The sequence below is a fragment of the Grampus griseus genome (genome assembly GCF_964374135.1).
Source record: "Grampus griseus genome assembly, chromosome: 11".
NCBI lineage: Eukaryota > Metazoa > Chordata > Mammalia > Artiodactyla > Delphinidae > Grampus > Grampus griseus.
The window spans coordinates 61,075,837-61,102,037 of NC_139005.1; the positions used below are offsets into that span (position 1 = coordinate 61,075,837).

Genomic DNA, 26,201 nt, shown 5'->3' on the forward strand with positions numbered 1-26,201 from the left:
ACCACCAAACCAGCTCTATAACGAATGCTAAAGGAACTTCTCTAGGCAGGAAACATAAGAGAAGGAAAAGACTTACAGTAACAGACCCAAAACAATAAAGAAAATGGTAATAGGAACATACATATATCGATAACTACATTAAATGTAAGTGCATTAAATGCTCCCCCCAAAAGACATAGATGGGACGAATGGATAAAAAAACAAGACTCATATATATGCTGTCTACAAGAGACCCACTTCAGACCTAGGGACACATACAGACTGAAAATGAGGGGACGGAAAAAGATATTCCATGCAAATGGAAAGCAAAAGAAAGCTGGAGTAGCCATTCTCATATCAGGCAAAACATACTTAAAAATAAAGACTATTATAACAGACAAAGAAGGACACTACATAATAATCAACAGATCAATCCAAGAAGAAGATATAACAACTGTAAATATTTATGCACCCAACATAGGAGCACCTCAATACATTAGGCAAATGCTAACAGCCATAAAAGGGGAAATCGACAGTAACATAATCATAGTAGGGGACTTTAACACCCCACTTTCACCAATGGACAGATCATACAAAATGAAAATCAATAAGGACACATAAGCTTTAAATGATACATTAAACAAGATGGACTTAATTGATATTTATAGGACATTCCATCCAAAAACAGCAGATTACACTTTCCTCTCAAGTGCTCATGGAACATTCTCCAGCATAGATCATATCTTGGGTCACAAATCAAGCCTTGGTAAACTTAAGAAAATTGAAATCATATTAAGTATCTTTTCCTACCACAACACTATGACACTAGATATCAATTACAGGAAAACATCCGTAGAAAATACAAGGATATTCAGGCTAAACAATACACTACTAAATAATCAAGAGATCACTGAAGAAATCAAAAAATACCTAGAAACAAATGACAATAAAAACACGATGACCCAAAACCTATAGGATGCAGAAAAGCAGTTCTAGAGGGAAGTTTATAGCAACACAACCCTACCTCAAAAAACAAGAAACATCTCAAATAAACAACCTAACCTTACACATAAAGCCATTAGAGAAAGAAGAACAAAAAAACCCCAAAGTTAGCCAAAGGAAAGAAATCATACAGATCGGATCACAAATAAATGAAAAAGAAATGAAGGAAATGATAGCAAAGATCAATAAAACTAAAAGCTGGTTCTTTGAGAAGATAAACAAAATGGATAAACCATTAGCCAGAGACATCAAGAAAAAAAGGGAGAAGACTCAAATCAATAGAATTAGGAAAGAAAAAGGAGAAGTAACAACTGACATTGCAGAAATACAAAGGATCCTGAGAGATTACTAGAAGCAACTCTATGCCAATAAAATGGACAACCTGGAAGAAATGGACAAATTCTTAAGCATGCACAACCATCCAAGACTGAACCAGGAAGAAGCAGAAAATATAAACAGACCAATCATAAGCACTGAAATTGAAAATGTGATTAAAAATCTTCCAACAAACAAAAGCCCAGGACCAGATGGCTTCACAGGCCAATTCTATCAAACATTTAGAGAAGAGCTAACACGTATCCTTCTCAAATTCTTCCAAAATATAACAGAGGGAGGAACACTTGCAAACTCATTCTATGAGGCCACCATCACCCTGATACCAAAACCAGACAACGATGCCAGAAAAAAAGAAAACTACAGGCCAATATCACTGATGAACATAGATGCAAAAATCCTCAACAAAATACTAGTAAAAAGAATCCAACAGCACATTATAAGGGTCATACAACATGATCAAGTGGGGTTTATCCCAGGAATGCAAGGATTCTTCAATATATGCAAATCAATCAATGTGATACACCACATTAACAAATTGAAGGAGAAAAACCATATGATCATCTCAATAGATGCAGAAAAAGCTTTCAACAAAATTCAACACCCATTTATGATAAAAACCCTCCAGAAAGTAGGAATAGAGGGAACTTACCTCAACATAATAAAGGCCATATATGACAAACCCACAGCCAACATTGTCCTCAATGGTGAAAAACTGAAACCATTTCATCTAAGATCAGGAACAAGACAAGGAAGTCCACTCTCACCACTATTATTCAACATAGTTTTGCAAGTTTTAGCCACAGCAATCAGAGAAGAAAAAGAAATAAAAGGAATCCAAACAGGAAAAGAAGAAGTAAAACTGTCAGTGTTTGCAGATGACATGATACTATACATAGAGAATCCTAAAGCTGCTACCAGAAAACTACTAGAGCTAATCAATGAATTTGGTAAAGTAGCGGGATATAAAATTAATGCCGAGAAATCTCTTGGATTCCTATACACTAATGATGAAAAATCTGAAAGAAATTAAGGAAACACCCCCATTTACCATTGCAACAAAAAGAATAAAATACCTAGGAATAAACCTACCTAAGGAGACAAAAGACTTGTATGCAGAAACTATAAGACACTGATGAAAGAAATTAAAGATGATACAAACAGATGGAGAGATATACCTTGTTCTTGGATTGGAAGAATCAACATTGTGAAAATGACTATACTACCCAAAGCAATCTACAGATTCAAGGCAACCCCTATCAAACTACCAATGGCATTTTTCACAGAACTAGAACAAAAAAATTCACAATTTGTATGGAAACACAAAAGACCCTGAATAGCCAAAGCAATCTTGAGAAAGAAAATCGCAGCTGGAGGAATCAGGCTCCCTGACTTCAGACCATACTACAAAGCTACAGTAATCAAGACAATATGGTACTGGCACAAAACCAGAAATACAGATCAATGGAACAGGATAGAAAGCCCAGAGATAAACCCAAGCACATATGGTCACCTTATCTTTGATAAACGAGGCAAGAGTACATAATGGAGAAAAGACAGCCTCTTCAATAAGTGGTGCTGGGAAACTGGACAGCTACATGTAAAAGAATGAAATTAGGACACTCCCTAACACCATACACAAAAATAACCTCAAAATGGATTAAAGACCTAAACGTAAGGTAAGACACTATAAAACTCTAGTGGAAAACATAAGCAGAACACTCCATGACATAAATCACAGCAAGATCCTTTTTGACCCACCTCCTAGAGAAATGGAAATAAAAACAAAAATAAACAAATGGGACCTAATGAAACTTAAAAGCTTTTGTACAGCAAAGGAAACCATAAACAAGACAAACAGACAACCCTTAAAATGGGAGAAAATATTTACAAACAAAGCAACTGACAAAGGATTAATCTCCAAAATATACAAGCAGCTCATGCAGCTCAATATCAAAAAAAACAAACAACCCAATCCATAAATGGGCAGAAGACCTAAACAGACATTTCTCCAAAGAAGATATACAGATTGCCAACAAACACATGAAAAGATGCTCAACATCACTAATCATTAGAGAAATGCAAATCAAAACTACAATGAGGTATCACCTCACACTGGTCAGAATGGTCATCATCAAAAAATCTACAAACAATAAATGCTGGAGAGGGTGTGGAGAAAAGGGAACCCTCTTGCACTGTTGGTGGGAATGTAAATTGATACAGCCACTATGGAGAACAATATGGAGGTTCCTTAAAAAACTAAAAATAGAACTACCATACAACCCAGCAATCCCACTACTGGGCATATACCCTGAGAAAACCATACTTCAAAAAGAGTCATGTAACCACAATGTTCACTGAAGCTCTATTTACAATAGGCAGGACATGGAAGCAACCTAAATATCCACCAACAGATGAATGGATAAAGAAGATGTGGTACATATATACAATGGAATATTACTCAGCCATAAAAAGAAACGAAATTGAGTTATTTGTAGCGAGGTGGATGGACCTAAAGACTGTCACACAGAGTGAAGTAAGTCAGAAAGAGAAAAACAAATACCGTATGCTAACACACCTATATGGAATATAAAAAAAAAAGTTTCTGAAGAACCTAGGGGCAGGACAGGAATAAAAACGCAGATATACAGAACAGACTTGAGGACACGGGTAGGGGGAAGGGTAAGCTGGGATGAAGTGAGAGAGTGGCATGGCCTTATATATACTATCAAATGTAAAATAGATAGCTAATGGGAAGCAGCTGCATAGCACAGGGAGATCAGCTCGGTGTTTTGTGTCCACCTGGAGGGGTGGGAAAGGGAGGGTGGGAGGGAGACACAAGAGGGAGGAGATATGGGGATGTATGTATATGTATAGCTGATTCACTGTTATATAGCAGAAACTAACACACCATTGTAAAGCAATTATACTCCAACAAAGATGTTAAAAAAAAAAAAAAAGACATACACAACAATTTGTTAACAAGGTCTACTGTACTTCCTGTGGAACCAGGGCTCACACTGGGAACGTGGGGACCCTTCAAGACTGCCACTGCACCAGGGAGGCATTAGGACAAGAGCAAGTAAAAAATGCCATGAAGCCTTCTCGCTGCTCTGAAGTCACCTGATTCTTGATTCAGCTCTCACTTAGTTGCTGCAAACCTCTGACTGTTTTCCAGAGTTCAGGCAAATTTGGTTATGACAGTTTCTGCTTGATTTTTTATGTTTCTTTGGGGGCAAAATAGCTTGGAGCTGCCTACTGTATCATTTTTCTGACCTGAAATTTTAAATTGTGGAGCCAAATTTTAAAGGTTGGTAACCAAAGATACTACGAATTTTAAAAATTTATATGCAGAGCAGGATCTAGTTACTTTTTTATTACATACCATTGGAGTGCGATGTTTCACTTTGGTCTGGATAACACCATCTTTTTCGTACTGTATCATATCGTTAAGTGGATCCCATGGTCGAGTACTACATAAATGAGAAAAGACCACTTGTTTAATGACTAGGCAAAACGCTCAGAAACTTTTTAAAAAACTTTCTACTCTACGATTAGATTTTCATTGATAATTATAAACTTAGCTGTAAGATTAAGATATGTCATATCTAATCTTCTGATCCTCAGCTTATTTTATAGGCTAACTACTATCATGGAGTCAAATTTATAATGAATGGAACATCAAGGGTAAAATCTCACACATACTGTTTAATTTAAAAACTATTCATACTAACAATAAAAAAAACCTAGCAGGCTTCCCTGGTGGCTCAGTGGTTGAGAATCCGCCTGCCAATGCAGGGGACACAGGTTAGAGCCCTGGTCTGGGAAGATCCCACGTGCCGCGGAGCAACTGGGCCCGTAAGCCACAACTACTGAGCCTGCGCGTCTGGGGCCTGTGCTCCGCAACGAGAGGTCGCGATAGTGAGAGGCCCGCGCACCGCGATGAAGAGTGGCCCCTGCTTGCCACAACTAGAGAAAGCCCTCGCACAGAAACGAAGACCTAACACAGCAAAAATAAATAAATAAATAAATTTAAAAAGAATAACAACCCAAGCCAAGCTGTAGGATGTTATTAAAAAAAAAAAACAAAACTAGAAATGAAGGCAAAAAACTATGAGATACTGTTTGTAATATAATTTTTAATTACTTACTCTGCAAACCTGTAATGCCATTCTCCTGTGAGTGAGTCAAGGTCAAATAACTTGCAAGTCCACTCTTGATTTTTTGTTTTCCGATCTCTGGCAGCTTGTCTTTGAGCTTCTTCTAAAACACACTTTTCTTGAGTAGCTTCTGTTTGGTCTTTGGCATTTATGGCTCGAGTTACCCGCTGCCAGAGTCTAATACATGTGCAAAAATAATATTGAAAAGAACAACAGAAAATCAAATCTGCATGGAATAGGCTTGACTCCCCTTGAGAGAAAATGATGCCCATGTGGGTTTTTGGCTTTGAGAAAGCTTATGCTCGGATGCTTAGAAACAAGTCAAGATATAAAAAGTGATGCCTTGAATAGAGTGAGACAGTGGAGACCAATTTTTTTTCTTGGCCAGAGAAATTTATTACATGGGTTCTTAAACATATGGAAGTGAATGGTGCTGATCCACATGGTAGAAATGTAATGAAGGCTCAAGAATCTACATTTTAAACAAGCTCCCTAGATGATTCTTGTACATACTGTTTAGGATCCACTGGCCTCAAAGATCCAGAAGTATACTGCCATGTTTCTCAACCTTGGGTGGAGGATTTGTCAGGGAATTAAAAAGAATCAGAATCTCCGGGAGTGGGCCCAAGTATTGCTTTTTTTTTTTTTTTAATGTTTCCCAGGTGGTTTTAATGTGCAGCCAGTGTTGAGAACCATTGATTTAGCAGAAAAAAATACTGAGGCAAAAATCTTTTCCCCTACTAAAGTTTAGTGTTTTACTAGATACTTAAAAATATATCTGTATTCTACCCATCTGGGAAGATAGCATGTCGGGCTCAAAGAATAAAGGCTAGGGAATCAGATAGACTTGGGTTTTATCCTAGATCTGCCACTTCTTGGCTGGTGAACTTAAAGTTACTTATCTTGTCTAAGACTCATTTTCCTCATCTTTAAAATACATTAAATTATACCCACATCTCAAAAATTGTCGTATGCCTTCGCAAAGTTTCACTCTGGATGGAGAGCATCACGTGGTTATAGCTGAAACAGAATTTTCAGAACTGGTGCATACGTAACCTTCCATCTTTGAAAACCTCAATTTTGAGCATAGAAGGAAAGTGCACGTAGACTTGAATCCTCAGGAGAAGAGAATGATATGCCTGTGCAAACATGTAGTGAGAACTAAACTGCATAATGTGTATAAAGTACCTAGTAGAGTGTCTTTTACACAGCTACCCCCTTCTCCTACCACAAGGAAAGAAATAGAAGAATACGATTGGGCAGTATGTATACAATATTTTTGGTGTAAAAGTATAGGAGATCCAGGAAGAATTTCATGATTTAAGAACATAAATTATGGCCTTAATTAGTCCCCAAATAATATAAGTCCTCTAGAAGCCTGCACATCCAGTGGCGTGATTTTTGTATTTTAGAAAATAAAACAGAAGTAGATTTTGTACCACTTCGCCTAAAGTTCTACATGCCTAACCCAGGTTAGAAAACAGCTGCCAGATAAAAACCAAGAATCATTAGTCCCATCATTTTATGCAAACAAAAAAGTTTTTGTTCTTCTTCTTCTCTCTCTCTCTTTTTTTTTTAAATAAGCCCTGGAGGAGATAAGAAGAGAAAGGAAAAAATAGGAAGTTTAGTTTAGAGCTGCAGAAGAGCAGCATGATTTGTGTTATAATTATTTGACATTCACATACACCAAAACAAAATCTTGTCAAATCCCACAAATGTTGAACTATTTTGCTGAATTAAAAACAGAAAAGTGACCATACTGTTGAGGGATTACAAAAAATACTCTTTGATTTTCATGAAGTGAGCTGAAAAGTGGTATACTTACTTCTCTGATTCAAAATCTCCTTGCTCTTCAAATTTTACAGTGTGCCTTATTAATCTCCATTGCTTAATGTCTGGTGTTGGATTCCAGAAAACCTCTGAATTATCAGTCTTTTTGTCAGTAATAAAAACTTCACTATCCTATATTTAAAGAAATTAAAAATTAATGTAGAGAATTATCTTTATTTAAAAGGGAATTCTGTAGTTTAGTAATATAATAATAATTTCTTCCTGACAATCCCACAGTGACATTTTTAAAACAAATATAACTAGCACTTTTCTAAAAGCCCCAAATCTCTTGCCATTCTTATAAAAACATTAAGATTAAATACCTAATACTTTTCATTTAAAAACTTGGTTGAATGCAGAGGAAGTTTGTGAGATTTCAGAAGTTTCATTTAATAAACAAATTTTAGACAATTACATGCAAAAAGCCTCAACAACTGTCTCTAAATTGTCAAAGTAGAGCATAGTGTTTGCTATAGCTACAATGAGATGCTGTAGACCATCTACGTATTCAATATATGTAGAAAAACTTAAGAGCCTTTCTTAGCATTAAAAATCTTAGCACAATCTTATAAATTTCATTTGTTAAAAAACAGTTTTATCTTTTTTTCCAAATGATATTCAGATAGAAGTAAATTTTAAAAATAACAGAGCATTGTAGCCTCTTAGTTGAGTCTCTAGGTCCATCTTCATTTTCTCATCATATTTCTCATCATTTTCTGATTATAATGCAGAAAAAAGCATATACCGGTGTTTACAGTGAGAGTGCATTTGGCAGTAGCATGATATGATCCTTTTTATTAATATAATAAGCTCCTCTTAACAAAATTATGTAAATATGAATTTAGGTCAGCAGAGAAGTAAATAAAAGCCATTGCTCTCAAAAAACACTGTATCTTTTCCATGGTCCTCAAAAGAAAATATAACCCTAATTGGAAATGCCTCTCCTGGTGAGAGGCAGTATACAGTTGTGTGTAAAAGCACGGCATTGGAGCCAGAGTGCTTGGGGGGAGATCTTACTTCACTACTTCGAACAAATTATTTAAACTCTCTGTGCCTCAGTGTCCTCCTCTGTAAAATGGGGACAATAATAATACTCATCTCATAGGGTATTATACTAAATATTAAATGAGTTAATATGAGCAACATTTTAAAACAATGCAGTACATAGTATGTGATATGTAAGTGTTAGCTACTTTTACTGATTTAAAGTTTTGGAAAGACCAAATATTACATTAAACTAAATACTGTTGATACAAAGCAATACCAAAATATTTGTTAAATTGAAACTGATGTTGAATAGTGATGCTTTTAGAAATGGGATAAGTGAACTTATAAAATTTGATTTTTAATTTTTTTCCCACAGAATAGAATTCTTTTTGTAAAGCTACAGTATAAAAATACTTACCCAATGTCCTTCCAAAGTAGCTAGGACTTCTTTTCCCAATTTTAGTTTCCCTGATATTTGATTAACACAGTCACTACTACCTAGAAATGGCTTTTAAAAGAAAAAATGTTGAAGAAACATTTTACTTTTAACTTATATTTACATACAATGTAGACCAAAAAAACCCCAAAAAGTAACTGTATAGTTACAGTGCTGTTAAAGGCACAAATGGTGAAATGCTGACTCAAATTTTAGTCAGAAATATTCAATAAAAAGAAATTTAAATTTGTTGCTGTGGAAAAAATAGATAAAAACAGACTATGTGAAGCCCAAACAAACATATTACGAAAGATCACACTGAAATAACTGGTGTCCTGTGCTCTCTCTTGATTCAAGACTGCACTCTATCAAGTTGCACTATTTTAAGCAGTAACAACTCAGTAAACATAAGGGACTTAACTCATCTATTGAATAGCAACTCCTCCTTTAAAAACAAAACAATAAAACAATATCCAATCAAAAAAAAACTTCTGAAAATTAAATTAGAAGAAATATATTTTGAGTTACTTTATCGCCTTACTGATGTTTCTCCTCACTGACAAAATTTTGATGCTCCAATCTAATCTTTAAAGGTGTCATAAATTACTTAAGACCTCTTCACTCATGATTTTCAAATATCATTATCACCATACAAGCAAAAAATCTGCTAAGAAGAAAAAAAAAATCAAAGGGCATTGAATCAAATAATACTTAAAGAGATCCTTTTTATTAGAGCAAAGTTGCTGATTACCTGGATATCAACATAGGAGCAATTTAGTCATAAGTATTAAATAATTCATAGAAATATTTTTATCTAAACGTAATGTACTATCCCACACCAACAATGACACTGTGAAAAGGTCTTAAATTTTCCTTTTACGCTGAGGCAGACAGAATTTTCCAAAGATGGCCTCAATTATAGCTACTCTTCCTCCTTCAGCCCACATGTTCTTCCTCAATAAGATCCTGTCACCCTCTCACTGAGAAGTGGGGTCTGCATCCCTCCCCTTTGAATTTAGGTGGGTTTGTAATTCTTCAACTAGTAGAGAATGGTGGAAATGATGTAATTTGATTTCTGAGTCTAGGTCATGGACAGCAATGCAGCTTCTGCCTTCCTCACAGGACACTTGTCCTTGGAACCCTGAGCTGCCAAGTAAGAAGTCTGACTACCTTAAAGTTCCCATGATGTGAGGAAGACAAACCACATGAAAAAGTCATGTTTACAGGTGCTCAGATCTGCAGTCCTAGTCTTTCAGTCATCCCAACATGTGATGACTTACATGTCATCAGACATGTAAGTGATGAGCCTTCAGATGTTACCAGGCCCCAACTGTTGAGTCTCTCATAGCCTGAAAGTCTTCCTAACTGTTGCCTCAGCCATTATGTAGCAGAGATAAGCCATCCCCAATATGCCCTGTCCAAATTCCTGGCCCACAGGACTCCTAAGGAACAGAACATAGCTGTTTCTAAGCTCGTGAGTTTTAAGAGTAAAGTGTTAGGTGGAAATAGTAAATAATAAAACTGTTAGTGTACACAGCATAGCTCAAGCTGATACATGCTTTTCTTGGGAGGGTACATACTTTTTGGTATTCTATAAAGCAATGTTTCAATTTACTAAGAAATTTCCATTCATCCTCTTCTTAAATCTCTTATTATAGTGCCAACAGTTTTATTAATTAAAATTAAAAACAACAAATCATGGCTTTCTGTTGATTTGGATCTTCCAAGGCTGCCCTTTCATGAATTCTATGCTCTTATATTTAGTTTTTAATTAGAAACTAAATCTTGCTTTGTTCAATATACATCGTATAGCTCTTCTTTAATTAGATGATACCTCCTATCATTCTCTACTAACCTTTAGTTTGAATTCAAGTATTGCACTGTATCCAGTTTTTTGACATGTAATATTGACTGTTCCACCAAGCTCCAGTGTCATTGTGCCATAAAGAATTCCTAAAGAAAAAAAACAATTTTGACAAAAGGTTAAAGAGAAAGAGAGAGAGACTGGCTAATAACAAGTAGAACTTTATAATCTAATCTTCTAAGAGAAATAATTCAAGAGGATTCTGTCCTACTCAATTACAATCTATAATATGCACATAAAGTTGGTTCTGTAGGATTTGAATAGATAACAGTTGATCCACATTATTTCCAGAGTCTATATTTACAAATTTATATTCTCACTAAAATATATTAGTAACCCCAAAATCAATACCCACAGCATTTTTGCAGTCATTCATGGACGTGTGCAGAGTGGTGAAATATTTGTTGTCCAATGTGCACACTGAAGCTGAAGTCAAACAAGGTGAGACTCTTGACTTCTGGCTTCATTACTCATGTAGTAAACAAGTGTCTTTTCTGCAGTATATTTAGTGCCACATTTTTGTGTTTTTTGTTGGTGATTTTACTATTTACAATGGCCCCCAAATAAGTGCTATCTGGTTTTCCTAAGCACAGAAGGTTGTGATGTACTTTATGGAGAAAATATGTATGTTAAAGCTTGGTTCAGGCATGAGTTATAGTGCTGTTGGCTGTTAGTTCAATGCTAATGAATCAAAAGTATATATGTAATATGGTGTCTTTAAAAAGAAACAAAGTTATGCTTTGATTGGTTGATGAAAATGCTGTGACAAGAGGCTCACAGGAACCTAACCATGTGTTTCCTCTAGGAGCAACAGTTTAGTATTCATTAATTCAGTGTCTGTGGTGACTTTATAGGACATAAGTACTACAAATAACAAGAATCAACTGTATAAGTAAGATAAATTTAAAAATCTCTGTATTTTGGTTCTTGACTAAAAACAGTTGGAGAAATTCTGAGTTTGACGAGTTAAACAGGCTGTGTGTGTGTGTGTGTGTGTGTGTGTGTGTGTGTGTGTGTGTGTGTATCTGTTCTTGGACTAAACTTTTTTTTTTCCCCAATGTTCATCATTCCCATAGTTTGTATATTTTTACTATGCATACATAGAAACCACATAAGCTCATTTTGCACACAATCATACTATACACATCTTTCTCCGATTTGATTTTTAAACTCAACATTTTAGATAGGATTTAAAACTTTTTCAAATTTTTTAATATAATTTTTAAAGGTTACTCTCCATTTACAGTTATTACAAAATCTTGGCTATATTCCCCGTGTTGTACAGTACATCATTGAGCCTTGAGCCTATCTTACCAATAGTTTGTACCTCCTAGTCCTCCACACCTATAATGCACCCCCCTCCCCAATGGCAACCACTAGTGTGTTCTCTGTATCTGTGAATCTGCTTCTTTTTTTGTTATATTCACTAGTTCATTGTATTTTTTAGATTCCATGTATTGAATATAAGTGATATCATACAGTATTTGTCTTTTTCTGACTTATTTCACTTAGCATAACGCCCTCCAAGTTGGACTCAACTCTTAAGGCAGCCTTTAATATGCAAATGCACAATGTTAATTTTCAAGAGAGGAACAGACTATGCAATGCTTCTCATATTTATTTGGCTATGGAATTCTTATTTTATACAACAATTTGAGACTAGTGATTTGGAGAACACATCTTAGAAAATACACGAAGGTAGAAAATAATCATTTCCTCATTCACAAGGGGTTATGATCTCTCCTTTTTTCCATGCAATAAAAACACTGCTATGAAAAAAAAATTTTCCCTGTTGCTATTTGGGTATGACATTAGGTATCTCTCTACATGAAATATCATTTTATTTATTCTAAATTATTTAAAATTTAAAAGTATATTTCTCATCAATTCATTTCATGATTTCAGATATTTCACTTCATGTCTATTTCAAGAACCATACATGAAACTCAAAGAATTACCTAGCCTGAGGTCACAAGTTGGCAGTCCTGCACAGTGGATGGGAGTCAACAAGCCTAGAGTTTAGTCTCAGCATTCTTACTAACTAGCTGGTCTGGCTTTAGATAAGATTCTTAACCCTCCTGGTTTTTTCATCTGTGAAATGAGGTCATATTAAATAATTTCTATGTTTTCATGAATCAGTTCCTAAAATAGAGGATAATTACCCTAAAAAGTTATTTTTAAGAAATGGGTTGGAAAGAAGGGTAAAGATAATGACCAAGCTGAGTGTTTAAGATGATGCCATATAGCATAGCAGTGCAGATTGCAGAGCTGTGTGATCTCAGGCAAATTAACCTCTTTCTGCCTTATCCTCCTCGTTCATAAAACAGGGATAATATTACCTACTTCATAGGGCTGCTGGAATGATTAAATGAGTTTATAAATGTAAAGTGCACAGAATAGTTGGGTGCCTGGCCTGTTTTAAATGATAGTTATTATTTAATACTTTTATCTGTATACTAAATAATGGGGAAAAAGCATAATACATTAATTTTTAACAAACTGCCAAACAAGGATGAGAAAAAATTTTAAAGAACTTGTTACAATGAAAAGCAGTGCATTAAAATTTTAAAAAGGGGTGGTGGTGCAAGAAGATAAAAATCACTTTTGAGGATTCGGAAATAGTGGTCAGGTTCATCAAATTTTACAACTCGTAGACAAGGCAAATGAAATTCCATTATTATAAATCAGCCTCTTCCAAATAAAGTATGTGTCACAAAAAATCTACTGTGGTGAATTAATTCATCATAGAAATATTCAGCAGATGATAACAGTGATCTCAAGTATCTGTAAACCAAGGACACTTTCAAACAAAAGGCTGACTCCATCAACCTCAAAACATAAATTACAGTCAAATACACTTACTTAAAAAGAAGGTTTAAAAAAAACCTAACTCAAGTATAGAAAATATTTACCTTTACAATGAGCATATGGCATTGTCATTGCATAATCTTCGCCTCTATTCAAGAAAGTTAACCGTGCTTCTCCTTCTAATAGTGCAGATAATGAGTTTCCTGGAATAAATATTGTTTTTTAAGTTTCACAAAAATAATTCAGCCAATTCAAAACAAACAAAACATATTTAGGACACCTACCAGATATTTACAGTGGAATGTCTTAAAAATGTCTCAGTCTCAATGTGTCCAAACATATATTTGTTGTCTTATACCCAAAACATATTCGATCCATGTTCCTATTCTTACAAAACGAGTACTTTTAAAAGGTACTCGTTATATGTTTGTTGTGTTATTTTACATGAGGCTCTTAAAAAAAATCTTAAACATGTAGAACATGCCGTAAAACACTATTTCACTGTATAGCTTAATATGCCCTTTTTTGAATAAAAACATTATTTCTTATCTGTAAGACACATTACTTCGTTAAGTCCCAAGCTTTAAGTACGTATAATTGATATAATAATACTATGGCTAATTTAGAAAAAATTTAAAATATGCATAACCCACCAAAATGCAATTGATGATAAAATTTCATGGTATTTTCTTCTAGCTTTTCATATATATATATATATATATATATAAAAATATATATATTTCCCCCATTGAGAGCTTTATTGAAGTATAATTTACATACAGTAAGTGACCCATTTTAATGGTGCATTTTGATAGTCTTAGCAATTGTATCCAGTCACGTAACCTCCACCAGCACAATCCCTGCTCCTTGGCAGTCAATCTTTTCCTCCAGCCCAAGGAAACCACTGGTCTGGTTTCTATCACTATAGTTTGGCCTATTTTAGAATTTTGTATAGATGGCATCATAGAATATGTAGTTTATTGTGTCTGATTTCTTTCACTTAGCAAAATATTTTTCAGACTCATCCATGTTATTGTATCATCATTTCATGCCACTTTAACAATACTGAAAAATCTAATGTACGAACATAGTATATCTCTCCATTTACTTATCTTCTTTAATTTTCCTCAGCAATGCTTTGTAGTTTTCAGTGTACAGGTCTTATATATCTTTCATTAAATTTACTCTTAAATATTTTATTTTTAAGATACTATTGTAATCAGAGCTGTTTTTTAAATTCCATTCTGCAAGTGTACATTTCTAGTATATAGAAATACAATTGATTTTTGTATTTTGATCATGTATCCTACAACCTTACGAAATTCACTCATTAGTTCTAGTAGTATGGTGGTATATTTTAGAGGATTTTCTATATAGATCAGGTATGTATGTGTTTTAACTTCTTCCTTTCTAATCTGTATGCTTGTTCTTTAACTTGCCTACTGCATTGGCTAGGACTTCTAACAGAATTTCATACAGAAGTGGTGAGAGTGAATATGCTTGCCTTGTACCTGACCTTAAGTAAAAATTGTTCTATTTTCAACATAAGAGTATTAAGTTGGCTATTTATTTTTCATAGATACCTTTAATCTAGTCCTAGTTTGTTGAGAGCTTTTATCATGAATGGATATTGAATTTTGTCAAATGCTTTTTCTGAATCTATTAAAATGATATGATTTTCCTTTATTCTATTAATATGAATTACACTGATTGTTTTTCAGGTGATATGCCAACCTTGTATTTGTGAGATAAACCCCACTTGATCATGATATATTATCTTTTAAATATATTGATCATGACATATATCAATTTTAGATATCCAATTATGTGTGTGTATTACCGTTTATATATATATTGATTTGTTACTAATTTGTTAAGGATTTTTGCAGGTATATTCAAGAAAGATGTTGATCTACAGTTTTCTGATAATGTCTGCTTTGGGGATAATGTCTGGCCTCATAAAATAGCTGAAAAGTGTTTCCTCCTCTTCTATCTTCTGTAAGAAGCTGTACAGAATTGGCATTATTTCTTCCTTAAATATTTACAAGAACTCAAAATATCTGGGCCTGGACCATAACTTTTTTATAATTCTTTTTTAAATTAATTATTTTTGGCTGCATTAGGTCTTCTTTGTTGTGTGTGGGCTTTCTCTAGTTGCAGTGAGCGGGGGCTACCCTTTGTTGCAGTGCGCTGGCTTCTCACTGCGGTGGCTTCTCTTGTTGCAGAGCACGGGCTCTAGGCGCGCGGGCTTCAGTAGTTGTGGCTCGCGGACTCTAGAGCACAGGCTCAGTAGTTGTGGTGCACGGGCTTAGTTGCTCCACGGCATGTGGGATCTTCCCAGACCAGGGCCCGAACCCGTGTCCCCTGCATTTGCAGGTGGATTCTTAACCACTGTGCCACCAGGGAAGCCCTGGACTATATCTTTGAAGGAAGATTTAAAATTACTAATTCAATTTCTTCCACTGATTTAAGGCTATTATAATTTTACATTTCTTCTTGGGTCGGTTTTGGTAATTTGTGTTTTTTAAGGGATTTGCCTGTTTCATCCAAGCTGTCAAATTTACTGTCATAAAATTATCCATAATATTTCCTTATCATCTTTTCAGTGTCTGTAGGATCTGTAGTGATTCTGCTCATTTTATTCCTGATTTGTATTCTTTATTTTGATCAGTCTAAAAGCAACTCTTGGGTTCCCTGATTTTCTCAATTGTCTGTCCACTTTCTACACTGATGTCTGCTCATTATTATTTCCTTTCTTCTACCCACCTGAAATTTGATTAGCTTTTTCTAACTTCATAGGGTAAAAAAGTTAGATCACTGATTTGGTTCTTTCTTTTTTTCTAATTTAAAGTTATAAATCTCTCTCTAAGCACCCCTTTTGCTGTATCCTACAAATTTTGATATGCTGTATTTTCATATCATCTAGTCTTAAATATTTTCTAATTTCTCTTGTGATTTCTTCTTTGGCCCATGAATTATTTAGAAGTGTGTTATTTAATTTCTAAATATTTGGAGTTTACCTCGATATCTTGTCATTTATTTCTAATTCTATTTCATAAAGGTTGCAGAACATATTCTGTATGATTTCCATCTTTTGAAATTTATGGAGAGTTGTTTTATGGTCAAACATGTGATCTATACCAGTGAAAAACCATAGGTGTACTTGAACACAATGTGTATTCTGTAACTGTTGCCTGTAATGTTCTAGAAATATCAATTAAGGTAAGGTGTTGATAGTGTTTTTCAGGTCTATATGTCTTTGCTTATATTTCATCTAGTTGTCTTATCATCTGCTGAGGAGACAGTGTTAATCTAAATATGATTTTGGAATTGCCTATTTCTCCCCCTAATTGTTTTTGCTTCATGTATTTTGAGGTTCTATGATTTGATATACATTTGTGATTATTATGCTTTCCTGACGTACTAAACCTTTTATCATTATGAAATACTCCTTTTTTATCTCTTTAAAACTTTTTGTCTTAAAAGTTTATTAATATAGCCACTCAATCATACTTGAACTTAATGTTCACATAGTTTAGCTTTTAATTTTTTCTATCCATATACTTTCAACCTATTTGTGTCTTTACACTTAAAGTGGATCTATCCTTGCTGTTTTATTCAATCTGACAATCTGTCTTTAAATTGGATTATTTTGACCATTAACACTGATATAATTACGATGGGTTTTTTATCTGCCATGTTACTGTGTATTTTCTATTGTTCCTCTCTGATTTTTATGCCTTGATCAAGTTTTCCTGCTACTTTAAAAAATAATTTGAATTTTTTTTTAGAATTTCATTTCAATAATCTTATTGGCTTTTTACTTATGCTTGTCATTATTGTGTGGATGTGTGTATGCTCATGTGCACACGCACATGCTCTAAAATAGCGTTTCTCAACAGTGGCGCTACTGCTATTTTGGGCTGGATAATTCTTTGTTGTGGTGGGTTGTCCTGTGCATTGTAGGATATTTAGCAGCATCCCTGGCCTCAAACTACTGGATATACCAACTGGAAAACCAAAATATCTCTGGCCATTGCCAAATGTCTCCTGGGCCCCAAAGTTGAGGACCAGTGCTTTAGGGATTACAAATATTTATCTTTAAAATTTCACACGCCACTTACAATTAAATTAACCACTTTTATAAAATGTAGAAACTTTGCAATCTGTATGTCCACTCTCCTTTAAGCCTTTATGCTATAGTTATATCTGCATATGCTATAAAATTCACAAGGCAATGTTAACATTCTTTGTTTTGAACAGTAATATATATTATAAACAAATTGAGAAGAAAAAGTAAGAAAAAATGTCTTTTGGATTTACTAGATACTTATCATTTCTTACAATCTTCTGTCCATTCTGAGGATCTGGGTTTTTATCTAGTATCATTTACCTTTAGCTTGAAGAAATTTATTTAGCTTTTCTTGTAGTATGACTCTTCTGGCAACAAATTCTTTTAGTTTTATTTTATCTGGAAATGACTTTATTCTTGAAGAATATTTTCTTTCAACACTATAGAGATGTTCCATTTCCCTGAGTTCTTCACAGATTCTAATAAGAAGTTGGCCATTACAGAATCATTATTTCCCTGAATGTATTATACTGCTTTTCTCTTTTTGTTTTCAAGATTTGTCTTTGATCTTTGGCTTTAAATAGTTTGAGTACATTGTGTCTTGGCTTAGCCATCTTTTTTGTTTTTTTTCCCTAACCACTAGACTGTCAGGAAATTCCCTGTATTGCCTTCTCTAGGACATTGATGGATTCCCACTCCACCAGTTTTCTAGAACTCGAAGTTAAAGAAGTGGGAGTTGGGAACTTCTCTGGTGGTCCAGTGGTTAAGACTGCACTTCCACTACAGGGGGCATGGGCTCGATCCCTGGTTGGGGAACCAAGATCCCGCATGCATTGGTTTAGCCATCTTAATGTTTATTCTGCTTGGTATGCTTTGAGCATCTTGAATGTGTAAATTTATACCTTTCGTTATATTTGGAAAACTTTTGCATCAACTCATTTTTTTTAACATCGTTATTGGAGTATAATTGCTTTACAATGGTGTGTTAGTGCCTGCTTTATAACAAAGTGAATCAGCTATACATATACATATATCCCCATATCTCCTCCCTGTTGCATCTCCTTCCCACCCTCCCTATCCCACCCCTCTAGGTGGTCAAAAAGTATCGAGCTGATCTCCCTGTGCTATGCGGCTGCTTCCCACTAGCTATCTATTTTACGTTTGGTAGTGTATATATGTCCATGCCAATCTCTCACTTCGTCCCAGCTTACCCTTCCCCCTCCCTGTGTCCTCAAGTCCATTCTCTACATCTGCGTCTTTATTCCTGTTCTGCCCCTAGTTTCTTCAGAACCAATTTTTTTTTTTTTAGATTCCATATATATGTGTTAGCATGTGGTATTTGTTTTTCTCTTTCTGACTTACTTCACTCTGTATGACATACTCTAGGTCCATCCACCTCATTACAAATAACTCAGTTTCGTTTCTTTTTATGGTTGAGTAATATTCCATTGTATATATGTGCCACATCTTCTATATCCATTCATCTGTCGATGGACACTTAGGTTGCTTCCATGTACTGGCTATTGTGAATAGAGCTGCAGTGAACATTGTGATACATGACTCTTTTTGAATTACGGTTTTCTCAGGGTATATGCCCAATAGTGGGATTGCTGGGTTGTACGGTAGTTCTATTTTTAGTTTTTTAAGGAACCACCATACTGTTCTCCATAGTGGTTGTATCAATTTACATTCCCACCAACAGTGCAAGAGGGTTCCCTTTCTCCACACCCTCTCTAGCATTTATTGTTTGTAGATTTTTTGATGAAGGCCATTCTGACTGTTGTGAGGTGATACCTCATTGTAGTTTTGATTTGCATTTCTCTAATGATTAGTGATGTTAAAAGCATCATCAATTCATTATTTTCCTGTTCCATTTTCTCTCCCCTTCTGGGACTACAGTAACACATATGTTAGACCACGTGATATTATATAACAGATATCTGAGGCTCTGTTCATTTTTTAATATAATTTTTCTCTGTGCTTTCCACATTGGATTTCTATTTATCTATTTACAAGCTCACTTATTTTCTTCTCTATCATCTCCACTCTGCTGTAAAGTTCACTCTATGAATTTTTAATTTAAAATACTGAATTTTTCAGTTCTAGAATTTCTATTTAATTTTTGAAATATATCTATTTCTACTTTTCTTCTAAGCTGTACAATTTTTTCATTCACTGTGACCATATTTTCTTTTACTTATTTAAGGGCACTTATTTTAGCCACTTAAAAATCCTTGTGTGCTACTTCCAACAGTATATCCTGGGGTTTGTCTCAGTTGATTTTCTTTTCCTTTGAGAATATGTTCCATTTTCCTGGGTCTTTAAGTTAGGTAATTTTGTATTCGATTCTGGACATTATAAATGTTGAGTTGTAGAGACTCTGAATTCTATTATTTTTCTCCAATGAAAGTTGTTCTTTTGTCTTAGCATGCAATTATTCGATTGGACTCAAATTACGAACTTTGGTTTTTTTTTTGGGTGGCAGTTTTGTTCTGGATTTAGCCAGAGAGGTAGGCAGAGAGAATTCAGGATCCCCTCTCTGGCTCTTTTACTTTTCAGGTTCCTGTTCTCTGTCCAGTGGCCACAGTTTCTCCAAATTTAGTGTTTGGTTCCCCAGGTCAGAAAGGCTGCAATGTTTCCACCAGTTTACCCTGCTAACTGTACCTGACCTGAGGCTGAAAGTCACGGAAACGAGGATTCATTCTGTATAATTTCTGTTGTATGACTGTGGACTTTCCACTAAATTGGCCTGCAATTGCTCTCTTGAAAGTTTTCACGTATTAATAGCTGCTTTCTGTATTAGGGCCAGATGTCCAGAGGAGAAGGACTGGTCTAGTAGGACCTTATTCAGACACTGTTGTTCACATACATTCTTAACACATTTCTCTCTTAAAATCATTTCTCTCTTATTATATAGTATTCATAACCATACTATATCTTAAAATAACTGAATGTTCTCTTATTTTAAAGGAAATACTTGCTCTTTGTGGGAAAGTTGAAAAATCCAACGATAATTACCCATAATTCCATCATTCAGGTTAATCATGAAATCTTGATATAATTCCTTGCATCTTTTTTTCCTATATATGAATGTATACATGTTTTAAAGCAGAGTTGACTCAGAGCATATATGTACTCTGCTTTTCACTTAACATTATATCATAAGCCATTTCAGATTTTACTTCACATTAGAATTACCTGAGGAGATTGTAAAAATGTATATTCTTGGGTTTCCCTGGTGGCACAGTGGTCAAGAATCTGCCTGCCAATACAGGGGACAGGGGTTCGAGCCCTGGTCTGGGAAGATCCCACATACCGCAGAGCAACTAAGCCCATGCACCACAACTACTGAGCCTGCGCTCTGGAGCCCACGAGCCATAACTACTGAGCCCGTGTGCTGCAACTACTGAAGCCCGTGTGCCCAGAGTCCATGCTATGCAACAAGAGAGGCCACCACAGTGAGAAGCCCACGCGTCACAACAAAGAGTAGCCCCCGCTCGCCAAACTAGAGAAAAGCCCCGCGTACAGCAACAAAGACCCAATGCAACCAAAAATAAAATAATATAAATAAATTTATATTAAAAAAGAATATACTTGAGCCCAGTGATTTTGATTTGGTAAGTCAAGATTGGGATTCAGGACTCCAAAATTTTAACTGATACTATGATTATGAAATTGATGGTTTATGCATACCGTTTGAAAAACAAGAGCAGTTCTCCCAAATGATGATAAATTATTCAACCCATAGCAAAGTGACTAAGTACCTATATTTTATCTGCTCTGCAGAATATCAGAAAGCCATTTAAAAATGAATGGTTCTTAGGGCAAAGACTAGTGGTACAAGAAAAAACAGATCCATAGATCCAAGAAGATAGCCCTTGAAATAGAAAATAATGGCATTAAAAAACAGTGATAAATAAACCAAATACTGAGAAAATTTATTGGCTTTTGGGAAGAGAAAGTTATGCTCTTGCTTCACTTCATACACACTATATACAAAGAAATAAATTTCAGGCAAACTAAAGAGCAGTGAAAGCATAAAAATATGAGAACATGTGAGCGAATTATTATATAAGCTGAAGAGAGAAAGGGTTTTCTAATTGTGACACCAAAAGCAAAAACCAGCAAAGGAAAAACTGATAATTTAGTACATCAAAATGTCAAGAGAGGGCTTCCCTGGTGGCGCAGTGGTTGAGAGTCCGCCTGCCGATGCAGGGGACACGGGTTCGTGCCCCGGTCCGGAAGGATCCCACGTGCCGCGGAGTGGCTGGGCCCGTGGGCCGTGGCCGCTGAGCCTGCGCGTCCGGAGCCTGTGCTCCGCAGCGGGAGAGGCCACAGCGGTGAGAGGCCCGCATACCGCAAAAAAAAAAAAAATGTCAAGAGACTACTTGTTAAGAGGAATATACTCTACCCAGATGTCATTAAATTTAACTTAATTTAGATTCAAGAAAATGAACTAATTCCTAAAACAATATAAACTATCAAACTCGCCTAGCAAGAAGTTTCTATATGGGCAAGTCAATAACCAAAGAAGAAATGAGGAAGTTACCAAAAAATTGTCCCTACAAAGTTTGAATTTAGTAAATTCTTTCAAATTATAAAGGAACAGATAGTTCTGATATACACAACTGTATGTACTATAACATAGAAAAAAGAAGGCCAGCTGCTGAAGTAATTGCAGAAAGTGAGCTATGTACCTGGTATTCAATAAAAATTCTACAAGGGTAGAACACATATTCACTAAAGTCATTTAAACTATAGTCAGGGTAGGGGCATGGAGGGATGGAGGGTTCAGTGGGGAGGGAATAACCCAAATATACGTAACTTTCAGAAGAAAATGATCACCCTCTGAAACAAGCAAAATATAAAACTAGGCAAAAAAATCAAACCCAAAACCCAAACAAAGCAAGCATCAAGGGATGATTTGTTTGTTTGAATTGTCACAGGTTTTAGATTAAGGTTTCCTACTGTACATATTTAGTTTCCCTTGTACTTAAAAAAGTTTTTGTTAGTATGTTACTTGATCCAAGGTTAAATATCATTACTGACTGACCCTGGACTAAGTATTCTAACTGTATTTGGATGCTTTCTCCTCTTTTCAAAGACTAAAACAAAACAAAACATTATGGCCTAAAATGGTTAGCTGTAGTGGGCAATCATTATTCTGTCTTTTGATAAGTGGTACTTGTGGTAAATTTACACGTACGTGATGAACACTTAAATAACATGAGTCATATCTCTATTTATGAATGAGCAAAGAAAAACAACAGAAAAAGAAAGGTCATTACCCAAGTAAAAATGGTAAAATGACATATAAATTCCTGGCTGAAAACAGCCCAAGACATTGTCTGTATAAAAGCTCACCAGGAAATACTACCTTCCAGAAAAGCATATAGATTGAGACACGGGTAAACTCACCATAGAACTTGGACTTAGCCAGGATACTACCACTAAGGCAAAATCCATCTTTTCGGTTACTAACATAAAAGGCAGATATTGGTGGATGATGGGACACCTATTGAATACAGGAAAAATACATTAAAATATAATAATATAAGCATATTATTGTGATATTATCAAAAGTTCAAGTCTTAAAAGCATACTCTAATAATGAATTAAAAGAAACATTTGGTAAGTAGTAAAATTAAATATTGATGATTATAGTAACCAATCTCCAAGATGTATCTGAAGGAAACCCACCTCCTGGTATTCACACCATTAAGGTGAGCTTCTCTTACACTGTACCAAAGTTAGTTTGTGTGGAAGTAATAGTATATCACTTCTGAAATTAGGTTATAATGCAGCATGTACCTTGGTGTGTGTGTGTCTCTCTCCTGAAGATCATTAGCTCTGAAAGGCCAGCTTCCATGTTATGAACAACTCTATGGAGAGGCCCATGTGACAAGGAACTGAGTACTCTTGTCAAAAGCCATGTGATGAGCTTGGAAGCAGAATCCTCCAGCCCAGGTAAGCCTTCAGATGATTGCAAAGCTGGCTGATATCTTGACCTCAACCTCAGGAGAGATCCCGAGCCAGACCACCCAGCTAAACAGTTCTAAGATTCCTGAACATCACTGCATGAGATAATAAATGTTTTTTGTCTTAAGCCATTAAGTTTTGAATTTGTTATACAGCAATGAATAACTAATACAGTGGCTATTCTTCATGTAGATTACTGAATAGACCGTAGGAAACTAACAAAAGCTTTAACAAATATTTTAATAATTAATATTGCAAAATGTATACATCATGTTTTTTGAAATGAGACAAAACTAAAATCAAATGCTTCTCAAGCTTCTCAACTTAGTGAAGAATTATAGTGAACTAAAATACAAGACAGTATAATCATTAATTAAAAAAAATTAATACAGATAAGTGGTTTCAATCTGAGGAGTATATCAAAATCTCTTGGGAAGAGGAAGGTTTTTCAAATAACACATAGTCTTCTCATCCTCCTTACATTCTGTATATGAAAGGTAAGCAGGTCAGGATTTGTTTAGATGAAGAATAGCTGGGAAGATATAATAGGGTGGGAGAATTAAATTTAAAAATAATGAGGCAAAAAGTGCAATATCAGATTACCTAATTGTGAATCTGTGGAGGGCTTAAAAAGGCATGTAATTTGAGATAAATTTAGAAAGATATGGAGGACCCTGAATGTCAGAGAAATGGGTGTAAATTTGATTTAGGAACTGGGGAACCACTGAAGTATTTGGTCCAAAAAAAGGAGGGGGGGCAGAGCAATAAAAATAAAGATTTATTTTTTATCGTAGGATTCCATGACTGTAAGAGAGTATGTAGCTTAAGAGTATGGTATTTAGTAGTCAGTACCAAGAGGTTAAAATCTTACCAAATGTTCGCTAGTAAGAAAGGTTATAATCGGGACTTCCCCGGTGGCTCGGTGGTTAAGAAACCGCCTGCCAATGCAGGGGACATGGGTTCGAGCCCTGGTCCGGGAAGATCCCATATGTGGTGGAGCAACTAAGCCTGTGTGTCACAACTACGGGAGCCCACATGCCTAGAGCCCATGCTTCGCAACAAAAGAAGTCACCGCAATGAGAAGCCCGTGCACTGCAACGAAGAGTAGCCCCCGTTTGCCGCAACTAGAGAAAGCCTGCGCGCAGCAAAGAAGACTGAGCACAGCCAAAAGTAAATAAATAAATAAATTTAAAAAAAAAAAAAAAGAAAGGTTATAATCAACAGTGAGTTTACTGAGTTAACATTTTCTATAAAAAAATCTGAATAACTTCCAAATCAGTTTTATTTCTATAACATGGATTTCTAATACCTGTTCAGCAATATAAAAAGTTTTGCTGTTTGTTCTGGGATGAATCCACAAACAACGGAAAGTCTCACCAAGTATAGGATTATAAGGTTTCTTCAGTCCCTAGTAAAAAACATACAAGTTTCAAATTATAAATATGGAAGATTCAAAGTACTAACTTAAACCAGTCAAGATAGGCTTAACTGTATCATCTGGGAACTATCCTTATAAAATTTCCCAGTAGTAACATGAAATAAAATTAAATGACTTCAATCATAATACAGGTCTAAATAACCAAGTATTTTGCAATTCTGCTAACTGAAAGAGGCCCTGCAATGCAATTATTAATAAATAATCTAAAGATAACATAAAGAATAAAGAACACATATAAGGCTATAGAAAGTAAAACAAACATTACCTTTGGCTTTTTATAGAATCCTGACAAATACCATTTTACTACTTTCTTCAAACGGAAATAAGGATTTTCTTCAAGAGCAGCCCTAAAAAATAAAATGATATATGCAAAAATTTTACAGAACATATCACAAATTCTCCCTCATATTAATCAACAATCGAATATGAGATATGACTGGAAAGCATAATTCATTTTCAAAATAGATGGCAAAAACAACCATATAAATCAGTTCGCAAGAATCACTTTTCATAATCTGGTTACTTTTCTGCCCATTTTTAACCCCATCTTTAGTCTTCAACCTCCCCTATGTGCTACCAACTGATTTTCCAGAGTGAACTAACTGTACAAATATAACAGATAATCAAAGAATAATTTTCATTTTAAAACAGGCATTTTCAAAAGCCATGACTCACCTGTCCCCTTGCCCTTCTGCTAATTCTATGAACATTGCAAAACACTGATTGTGTTTTTCAGGTGAATTCTGTTTGTATATATATATGTATATATGGCAATTTATTTATATTACTCCCTTCAAGCATGTCTGAAGGTCCAATGTGGTGATTTTTGAAGATGAAGTGTGAGATGGAAGAGGCTAGGCCTAGGCTCGCCGACAACTGTGCCAAGTTGAAAATACTGAACTTTTCGGGAGTTAACATCCCTCTGATTGCTCTCTTCTTTTCTTGGTTTAAATTCTCTTACTACACAATTTATTTACAGCTTTACATGTATGTAGAATGCACAGTTCAAAACTCAAAGCAATATAAAGAAGTACACAGTCTTGCTATTGCCCCATCTCTCCATACTCTTCCTACTTAACCTCCCATAGGCAACCTTTTTTTTTAGCTGCTTCTTTTTTTTTTTTGGCCGCACCACGTGGCATATGGGATCTTAGCGCCCTGACCAGGGATCAACCAGGGATCTAACCCACGCCCCCTGCAGTGGAAGCACAGAGTATTAACCACTGGACTGCCAGGGAAGTCCCTAGTTGCTTCTTTTCATATAGTTTTCTTGAAGTATAAAGAAGCAAATATAAATATGTGGTCTTTTTTTT

General features: G+C 35.2%; 1 protein-coding gene across 2 annotated transcripts in view; it reads right to left on the bottom strand.

Moving 5' to 3' along the window:
* Nucleotides 1–26,201, bottom strand: part of OSBPL8 (oxysterol binding protein like 8) — a 193,756-nt gene that overhangs the window by 15,397 nt on the left and 152,158 nt on the right. For both annotated transcript variants that reach the window (XM_082666886.1, XM_082666885.1), the window contains exons 12-20: nucleotides 25,154–25,235; nucleotides 24,760–24,858; nucleotides 22,890–22,986; nucleotides 13,504–13,602; nucleotides 10,583–10,680; nucleotides 8,710–8,799; nucleotides 7,300–7,436; nucleotides 5,466–5,651; nucleotides 4,700–4,787 (exon numbers count right to left, since the gene is read on the bottom strand). In XM_082666886.1, coding sequence (XP_082523012.1) covers nucleotides 4,700–4,787; nucleotides 5,466–5,651; nucleotides 7,300–7,436; nucleotides 8,710–8,799; nucleotides 10,583–10,680; nucleotides 13,504–13,602; nucleotides 22,890–22,986; nucleotides 24,760–24,858; nucleotides 25,154–25,235 — 976 coding nt within the window. The remainder of the gene's footprint in view (nucleotides 1–4,699; nucleotides 4,788–5,465; nucleotides 5,652–7,299; nucleotides 7,437–8,709; nucleotides 8,800–10,582; nucleotides 10,681–13,503; nucleotides 13,603–22,889; nucleotides 22,987–24,759; nucleotides 24,859–25,153; nucleotides 25,236–26,201) is intronic.